The sequence below is a fragment of the Centroberyx affinis genome, unplaced genomic scaffold (assembly GCF_046629955.1).
Source record: "Centroberyx affinis isolate AG114_WGS23_722 - 3 ecotype Tasmania unplaced genomic scaffold, CSIRO-AGI_Caff_v1 ptg005091l_1, whole genome shotgun sequence".
In the NCBI taxonomy this organism is placed as follows: domain Eukaryota; kingdom Metazoa; phylum Chordata; class Actinopteri; order Beryciformes; family Berycidae; genus Centroberyx; species Centroberyx affinis.
The window spans coordinates 452,219-461,763 of record NW_027282520.1 but is presented as its reverse complement, the minus strand read 5'-3'; the positions used below and the strand labels follow the sequence as shown (position 1 = coordinate 461,763).

General features: G+C 41.9%; 2 protein-coding genes across 2 annotated transcripts in view; both read right to left on the bottom strand.

The window, feature by feature from the left end:
* Window positions 1-1,363: 1,363 nt before the first annotated feature.
* Window positions 1,364-4,633, bottom strand: tmem236 (transmembrane protein 236). The gene is made up of 4 exons (XM_071546036.1): window positions 4,380-4,633; window positions 3,975-4,047; window positions 3,039-3,162; window positions 1,364-2,004 (listed from the first exon to the last, which is right to left on the bottom strand). Exons 1-4 carry the CDS (start codon window positions 4,631-4,633, stop codon window positions 1,364-1,366), a joined length of 1,092 nt encoding a protein of 363 aa, XP_071402137.1.
* Window positions 4,634-5,468: 835 nt separating this feature from the next.
* Window positions 5,469-9,545, bottom strand: part of LOC139666699 (collectin-12-like) — a 37,243-nt gene continuing 33,166 nt past the window's right edge. The window contains 2 exon segments of the mRNA XM_071546011.1: window positions 5,469-8,698; window positions 9,105-9,226. Of these exon segments, the coding sequence (XP_071402112.1) occupies window positions 8,467-8,698; window positions 9,105-9,226 (354 nt within the window). The 3' untranslated portion in view covers window positions 5,469-8,466.

The following is a 9,545-nucleotide window of genomic DNA, read 5'->3' as shown; positions in this document are numbered from 1 at the left end:
TGAGAGGCGCATTTGGTGAGGAAAAAAGCCTCTGCCTCAGAGAACTCTTCATTTTTCACAACGTGGATCTTACAGACTTAGATAAGAGGAATATATGCAGGCTGTTGCTGGTTGGGAGCATTTATGTTTCCTTTGATCATTTGCAGCATGCAGCCTGTGTCACTGCGCTCTCCAGCCTGCGAATATGACATACTGTAAAATGGCCACAATAACCGTAGCTGCACTAATGCTTTCTCGCAGATTATAGTATGAATCATTAAGGAGTAGAAGGATGATCATGGCTGTGGGGAAATTAAGGGAGGTTAATTTTAGTTTCCATTAGCACTTTCACACCAGTTGATGAAAGCAGGCCATCTCTGGTACCTCATTCAGCTACGAGTGAATCAGGGCTGAGTAACTCATCTGTACTCTGTCTAGTGTCCCGTCATTTGCTGTGTATATCATTAGTATTGTATTTTACAAATCATCCTGCTCAGTGCAGCAATGCATTTCAAATGGATATAAACTTCTGTTTGATATTTACTCGATTTATCACCATGGGTGTAGCAGGAGGCTTGCTGCTATTTTTCAATTTCTTTCATTTTTCCTTTTTGGGAGAGACAGCAGGTGCTGGATTGGCAATTCCCTTACGCTTTTTGTCCCGCAGCCCTGGCTCATCCATCAGTGGGACAAAGACCAAGTGCTCCGTGGGGTATAATTCTGTCAGACTTGTCCTGGTGGAGGACTGCAGATTATACAGCAGCATCTCTCCGTGATGTCACTGTGGCATCCTGCATTGATACACACGCACACCAAGGTTACACTCCAATGAGTTATATGTCCATGGTATCACATAATGTTGGAAATATGTTGCTGGACAGCTAGTTCACATATCACATCAACCACTAATGCACACAAGCTAACTGTATTAACTTGGATCAAAAATGTTCACCTCAGAGTAAAAACAATGGACATTTATTTAATAAAGCTCATGGTTGTTTGATACAGCGTAGAATATTTTTCAAATATATATACAATACATTAAAATAAATGTTTTCTCATCACTTTTTTGTAGCACATCTGTAGATGTGGTAAAGATAAGAGATAAATACAGATTCAAGCATGTCATACAAAAAATGAAAACATGTGGCTCTCTGCGTACTCCAACAGGAGCACCTTGTTTGGTTTTAAATCTTGAATCATTTTTACTCTTTGATTTGGATGACCGGGGTTTGAACTCTTCTGCAGCCACTGCCATTCAAAAATTGCTCTTCTTCATCAATAACAGCACCTCGTTCCCCCGCTACACATAAACACACCGCCTGTGCAACCATCCACAATCGAAGAGGATCGTTTCATCGACAGCAGAAGGCGCCGCTCCTCCTCAGAACATGCTCTCCCTCCTGAATATCCTCAGCTTGGTCAGGAATGTAAAGTAGACAAAAGTCAGGCACACCAGTAGATTTTTCATTGGGTACAAGACAGGCGTTACATAACCAAACACAACAATCAGAGCTACTCGAATGATAAAGAAAGGAAGGTCCTGCAGAGCAAATCCAGCAGAGGACAGCAAGGGGTTCTGAGGAGTGACGACCAGCCTAAGAGTGGACAGGAAGGCTAGTATGTAGACGGGGAACACCCAGGCTGAGTAGTAGACCGAGCGTTCTCCTGCCACTCTCACCATCTCCACAGTGTCCAGCCAGAACAAGAAGCTATCCCCGAAAGCCTCTGACCTGCTGTCCCTCGCCCACAGGAAGCGGAGCGGCCCAGAGTAGGAGCGGGGGCGTGGAGTCGAGGAGTACAGGTAGGCGGCGCTGGCTGCTCGTGAGGTGACTGTTGAGCGGCCGGGCGTGTCGTCCCCGTCCTGCCATCTCCCCGCGGCGGTCCCGTTCCTGGCCTCCGGCTGGCCGTGGGGCGTGCCGTTCTGCCCCCTGTCAGGGTACAGCTGGCCTGATACGGTAGTCACCTGCTCCAGGTGGGTGAGGATGGGGTGAGGCATGTCAAGGTCAGCATCCAGGCTGCCTGCTGGAAATGACAAGAGCACACAGGACACAGATTTTTATACTTTACCATATATAACCATAGGATTATGGTTATCTGAAGGAATAACTGTGGCCAGTTTCAACCTGGACCCTATTTACCCTTCTTTTTCCATCATATCAATTGTTTCAGACCAAAATCTCGATAGAGCTTCATACGTCTTGCTTGCCTGGGTGAGCAGCTCTCCAATAGTCCTATAGAGCCAATGGACGCTCCAAAAATCATCCCTAAAAGCACCCAAAGGATGTCTTTTTCAACACATTGATTGCTTACTCTGTCATGTTGATAAAAAGATGTAAATCAGTGGTTCCCAACTCCGGAGCCCAAGTTCTATTAGTTTTCATTCTAGCCGTCTATTAGGGACTGATTTAGACCTGGGATGCAAGGTGAATGCAATTAACTACCTGGTAGGATAGAAAACCAGCAGTAATCTAGGTTCTGAGGACTGGAGTTGGGATGCAAATAAAAGAATCTTAAGTCATGCGTTTCTTATACAGTTTTGATGCTACCTTGGCCATTGCTTTAGTACTTCCTTGTTTACTCTTTGCTGACTGGCTGCAGCTGCTTGTCTACATGCTACAAGTGGTGAAAAATAAATAGTGAAAGCTAGGTCACGGTTAAATGGAAAATTAAATACAAACATGTCTCATTCCAGAGTGAAAAAGACAGGCTTTTGGTGCTTTTAGGGTTGATTTGTGGAGTGTCCATTGGACTTATTAGGACTGTATTAGAGAGACACACACCCAGGCGAGCAAGATGTAAATAGCAGGAAAATGATAGGACAGTAGGGTCTAGGTTGAAAATGGCTATGCAACTACTCAGCTTATCAGCCCATAATAGTCGCTTCGAATCAGTTAAGTTAATGTGATTGAAGGGACTGTCAAGTCAAACTATGAGGTATAAAACGGAATCAGACGACAAGGATTTGACACATTGCGTGAACTGTAAACAATTCAAATACTGGGAACATACACTTCAACATAATGTGTGCCACCCATAGTGATGGCAGCAAGCCTTACATTGTCCAGTGAGACTGCATGGGCGAATCCTCTCTATGATATCCACACAGATGAGAGAGAAGAGCACCAAGGAGACGGGCAGCTCAGTGAAGTGGTCGAGCCGGTGTCCTCCATCCACCTGCACCTATGTTTGCAGAAAGCCAAAAAAAAAAAAGAGAATGCAAAATTGATCTGACACTTAGAAATCATGAGGGATGAAGCAGGAGGAAATGAAATTGAAACTCCTCATTATAGCATTTGGCTGGGTTGAAAAAGACAAGCGCATGCATTCCAAATTTTATGAACCCATCCAATTTTATTACCCCCGTCATAAAACACATTAAGATGTCACTGAATGCCCTTAACACAAGATTAAGAAATATTAGATGCATAAACATGCCTGACAATTTTTGTGGCCAAGTCTTCGTGGTCAGACGTTTTATTTATGTTTTTGCAAGTAAAGGAATAAAAAATGAAATATTACAAGTACATAGTGTAACTTATGTGTTGTGTTGGGTTAATGGCCAACCTATTATGTTCACTATGGGTTACTGAATACCCCAGGCTCATACAGTGCAGTCTTGTGACAAGGGGCAAATTTCCAATGCATTTTTTGAGTTTCTTAAGGTGTTTAGGTCCTTCTCTACATATTGTTCAGAACATCTTTGGGCGGGAACTTGCCCACGAATACAAAAAAGTAAAAGAAATGAAACTTGAGAAGCGATCATTTTCCTTTTGCTGTGGTGCAATGTGCCGTGTCAGCCGTCACTCAGTGAATAATTATGGCGCTCTGAAAACACATTCTCTCACACGAGGGGGTCATAAAATGAGCTTGTGCCACAAATGGACTGTTTGTAACAAATATGCCTCTTGAAGGACCCCATCGGAGCATGACAGAGAACGTAACGTCAACAGATGCTTTTCACTGACAAGAACGATCAGTCTTGACGACATTACCTTGGAACTGGCTATCAAAATAGCGAAGCACGGTAATGTACACAGAGTGAGATAGGCCAACGCTGTGGGTCTCCTGAAAAACAAAACAAGTGTCATCCGAGCATGATCAATAATTGTGTTCACTTTAAGTAACCAGTCATTCCTATAGAAGCAAAGTTCAGATCCTGCACACATTGTACTTTACACAGCGCTGTTCTCTGTATTTTACCTTTCTTTTTTTTTCTTCTTTTGCCTTTTTTTCCCCCATTTTTCTCCATGTTGTGCTCTGTTGTAGATTCTGTTATCTAATTCAGTTGTGTCAGCCCCTTCTATCTCATCTATATACTGTACATTTCATTACAGTGTTTGTTTCAGTTTGCTTCTGTGTTTTATCACTGAACAAAACTACTTAACAGCTCCACTCACCACTGTGTGATTTCGGTGATGACCCTGCGCCGCTTCAGGATCAGATATTTGAGAGGAACCCACACCAGCAGGGTCACAGAGGTCACGTAGGCGATAGAGGCGGCCACCACCAGCCAGTAGGCCGTCAGATCCGATCCTCTCACATCATGCATGAGGCTGGCAAACCTCTCCATGACCACAAAGACCGGCACGCTGAGGGCCGCGAACTGCAGCACCTCGTACAGGACGAGCTTGACCGTTTTCCCTGAGGGCATGGTCCCTTAATGCCGCGGGTTTGAACCCTGCTGAGTTACTGGTCTGAGGTCTGAGCTTAGGGCTAAAGACGCTCACAAGCATCTCCCAAGGAGGAGCTGGTGGAGCCTCTGTTGGACTCTGCACGCTGACATTGCTTACACTGCACTGGAAGCCGTATTCTTTTATTGCTGAGGTAATGAGGTGGTCATGCTCACATTTTTATGGGCTCACAAAGAAGAGCACTCCTATCTCATAACTTCAAGGAGAAAGTTACATTGAGACCGTTCTTGAATTATACACAAGCAAATTGTGGAAAAGAGGCGACTCGGCTCGATCACATAGAGACCCGTGCCTGCTTTAACAGGTGAATTCTTATGGTTAGATGAGGAGAACAAGTAATGACGAAAAAATCAAATGCAAAAAAACCCCAAAAACCTTTAGGACCATATTCTATATTTAGTTGGTCTTATGTCAAAGTAACAAGCCTGCAGCTGAATTGTAAAGTGACTGTAATGTCAAATTAACAATTCTAAATAAATACCTAATTTCCACAGTACTTGAAATCACCAAAACATTTTCACAAACAACATTTGCTACAAAGAAAGACAAACAAAACTGTCTTACCTTCTTTTATGTGTTGGACATGTAACTACAGCTTTCCACCTAGTCTTGATGGGTCTCTGATCTCCATCTAGTGGCAAGGCAGAAAACACAAAAATGGCCACTCATCAAGTCCTTGTCTAATAAAAAAAATGCCTTTGATTTTTTACTTTGGCCTATTCTAAGAAATTAAGAAGAAAAGCAGACAAATCAAATAAAACGAGGACATATGCAATATTCTGTACATTTGGCCTGGTTTTATTGTGAATACCAATTCATAAGTATGGTTAAAAGAGTACATACAAACAGCAGGGTACAATTTTAGACAGAACCTTTACAATAATGATGTTCGTTTAAAACATAAAAACAGGCAGCATCTCATTCCTGTACAATAAAGTTACATCGGGGCTGCAGTCCAACGCTGTCCTGTGGTGCAAAAAGGTGGTGCATTTGTGATGAACTGGCTCATGGTCCCATGGTTCCAGAATAGCTGCTACTTTGATATTCTCTGCCCTCTTTGATCCAACACATGGTTAATACTGTCCGATTATACAGTTTAGTTGAAGGCAGCAACCAGGAAACCAAGTCAGAGCTCTGAAACCGCAACTTAAACGCCTAAATCAGGTTCTGGAGCATATAACGGCCACTGGTTTGCAATTTTACAGTTACCAAGCTTAAGTAGAGGGGTGGTTTGTATTCTTAAGGCGGCGCGGGCACGGCAAGGAGTAGCACATTTGAAGGATAATTTCTCAGAGAAATTGAAATGACACAATTCTACAGTCAGATCCACATAAGGATTTGCCCTTCAATTGCAGATCAATTCAAATTTGAAAACTTCTCAATTGCATCATTAAGCGAAATAGGTATGCAACAGCATTCAATATTACACATCAACAGAAAAATGCAACGTAAAAAAAATTTTTTTTGCTGTTTCAGTGATCTTCGGCAGTTCAATCATTATTTGTAAGCAGGAACTCTTTCCCAAAGATAAAGACCTTCAACATAAAGAAGCAAAAGAAAATCCAGAGAACCAAGACTGTAAAAATGTGCTTCCATCTTACAACATTTCTGATGTATAGAAAAGTGCAATGACAAGATATGGGAAGCAGACTTTGTGGAATGTTTGATCTTGAATGCCTTCAATATGCATTATGTTTAATATTACTGCCAAAACCCAAATAAATAGCTTATGGAGAGATTGGAAAAGAGATGTAAACAAATCCTGACTGTACTGCCCAGGATCACAGAAACCTTATCTCAATTCTGTTTTAGGTAGAATTTGCTTTAATAATAGTCATGTTTGAGAAAGTTTGAAATGCATGGAGAGATTTCAATCAAATTTTCACATTACCATTTGACCCTACAGTACAATAAGCAGCTCCCGGATATAGCATGTATGAAACACACAGAGAAATCTCCACTTCTCATGTGAGCAACTTAAATATACAACTAAGTTAGGTAGAGTATCACATATTCCTCTTTTCTCTCATTACATACTCGCACCATGTACTGCTTCTTCATTTAAAATAGCATAACAATAATCAAAATATAAATTAAAATGCACTACAAAAACATAGTATCCATTTTTCAACACTGACTAAAGAGATGCTTTAAAGACACTGGGGGATTCAGAGAGTTCACCCCTTAGTAGTCAAGTCTGTGGTATGAGTCTGTTAGTACAGCTCCTGCATGGGAAGAGAACTAGCCCCAAGTCTAGAGCTGCTCATTTTAAAAAGGAAGACTCTGCAGTATGAAATGGCAAGTCAACCAGTGTAAAAAATAAAAGAAATCAAACAAAAAAAAAAAAAAAAAAAAACCTCAAACAGGATAATGTACCCATGCCAAATTATGCTGCCATCTCACTGGCTTGATCTCGTCGGGTTTTGGCATGTGAGCATTTTTTTCACTTTGCTCTCTTTGGCTTTTACACCGTCGACCCTCAATTCACCAGGGACATCATGACTGCAGAGTTCACCTTTAAGGCTGAGCAAAACTCCATGGAACTGTGCTAACATACAGCCCACCATGAGGTCGTCATGTGGCTTCACTACTAGTTCACTACAGTATATACAAGGTCATGTGCATGCTTGAATTCTTCATGTTTCTTTTCCCTCCAAAAAGTGGCTTCAGTTTTCAGTACTTCTAAAAGTTGACGACATACACAGAATGTAGTAGCCTAACATTTTCAGCATCGCTAAAAGTAGTGTCCTTTTTTCTGATTAAAAAAAAACGAAAGGTAGATGTAAGTCGACGCCTCTTTGTGATGTGGGATTAACACTGCAGTTGCTTAGGTGGATGGGAAGGCTGTGGAATATCAGATTTCTTCCCATGTTAGTGTGTGTGAGTGACAGTGTATGATCACATATTGTTGAGGCTGCGTGTGCCAACGGGTGCAACTGAGTGTTTGTGCATATGCACTGAACTTTGTGTGTCTAAGCTGCTGTACACCTGTCTGTGCCTATAGTGTCATTGTGTATCATATCTAGAGTTCCAGTGTGTATGTGAGAGTAGTGTGCATGAATGCCTGTGTATATCACACTTGGTCAAATAGTATTTGCAAATACATGTTGTGGGTCATTTTAGCTTACTCAGGCTACAGTTACACTTGTTTCAAAGCTATTTTTTTTTTTTAAATAGTCCTATCATACTTGGATGCAATAAGTGTCAGGTCTGGATACATAAAAATTGGATTTTGCTCATATTGCTATTGGATCTTCAAAAACACATTTGGGAGTGATCAGGCTCACATTATGATCGCAACAATATAAAAGTGCAACTGAATGCAATCAAGCCAGGATGTGCATGCGAGTCATGTAAAGAAATAGAGGGGAAGAGTGAGAAAAAGTAATGCAGGTGCATTTAAATAAATATAGTCCTGGGAGAATGCAAAACGGCCATTTTCAGGCCAAGTGTGGACTCACAGTGATCTCAGACAATCCAATCTCCATGAACAAATCTCAAAAATCTAATTCAAATGTGTACTTAAGGACTTAAGATACCAACTGGATAGGGATTGCAACATAGAACAATACAACGTGTGCCAGATAAGTTTGAGTTTTTCAAAGTCAATTCAGTATGCTTTTATGTGACTGACACAATCTGATTTTTTCTGATGCGATAAAGCCCACGCATCTGCTGCTCCAAAAATTATAAAAGAAAAGAACTATCTACAACTACTATTTGACCCAGGTCTGGTGCGTATGTATGTGTGTTTGTTTATGTGTGTGTGAGGGTATGGTGAGCTCTGGGGACCCTATAGCAGGGCTTTCTCTGAGTAGGGGGCCTGTTGGGGGTCTGAGGGAGGTGGTATGCTCTGGCCAGATGGGGCGCTGTAGTTTGGCGTCTGGGTCATGCCTGCAGGATTGGTGCCTGGGCCCGGCCCGGGGGCGCTGGCTGGGTTCTGGTAGGACTGGACGTCTGCTGGGGCCATGCTGCCCGGAGCTGTGCTGTAGACTGGTGGCTGGCCCATGTACATATGAACATCACTGTGGAAAAGGATGAAGCAACATTAACTACCAGCAAGGTTGAATCATGTAATTAATAACGTTGTAGCAACATGATTACTAAGGTTGTATTGATCACTTCTAAAAATCAAGTATGTCAGAAGTGAATTCTGATTCAGAAGTGAATCAGAAGAGACAAAGATAACAGGGAACATGTCGCAAAAGGCTAGAAAACAAAGACTGAAATAAAGTTAAAACAAAGTCAGTGAGAAAGTCTATGTTAAGATTATGTTTGTTTTTTTTAGCTTTAGTTTATTTTCTGAGAGTGGAAGATGTGCAACAAAGGTTGGTAATGCGTTTTAGCATGCTAAGCCACCAGGACGCCAGTGTATGAGAAACTCTCCTTAAACAGAATATGAAGCCAACTGTATATTACAGAGTAACTCACCTGGGGGCTGGCTGGCCAGGCATGGGGGTGCCAGCTTGAAGCTGCTCCATGGGAACAGTGTAACCCTGCACCGCTGTACCGCTCATGGCATATGACCCCGCTGCAGGCTGACCAGGGTAGACCTGTGGACACAAACATGCAGATGAAGTGTTGAAGTGATTCCTTGGTAAGCATCAATAGCAATTTAGACATTAGACCGATACCAGGCTAAAATAAGATGTGGGTATCAATGGGTATCTAATACAAAACTCTACTACCAAGATTCCTATGTGACATGCTAGAAATCAAAACAAAACCACTTGCCCTTTACACTCACAGCAAGATGCTAGAAAAATGGATTGAAACTATATATAACAATGATCTAAGGCCTCAATTCAGACTGCCTCAAATTATGCAAGCCTTATGCAGATGGAGATCTTTACATTTGAGCCGTTCCTATTC

What these genes read in the sequence shown, in the direction of transcription:
- tmem236 (XM_071546036.1), bottom strand. Translation starts at nt 4,633, where the DNA reads ATGCCCTCAGGGAAAACGGTCAAGCTCGTCCTGTACGAGGTGCTGCAG. An exon ending in TTTTGATAGCCAGTTCCAAG is followed by an intron (nt 3,163 to 3,974) that starts GTAATGTCGTCA and finishes CTGCAAACATAG; the next exon opens with GTGCAGGTGGATGGAGGACA. An exon ending in ATGCAGTCTCACTGGACAAT is followed by an intron (nt 2,005 to 3,038) that starts GTAAGGCTTGCT and finishes TGTCATTTCCAG; the next exon opens with CAGGCAGCCTGGATGCTGAC.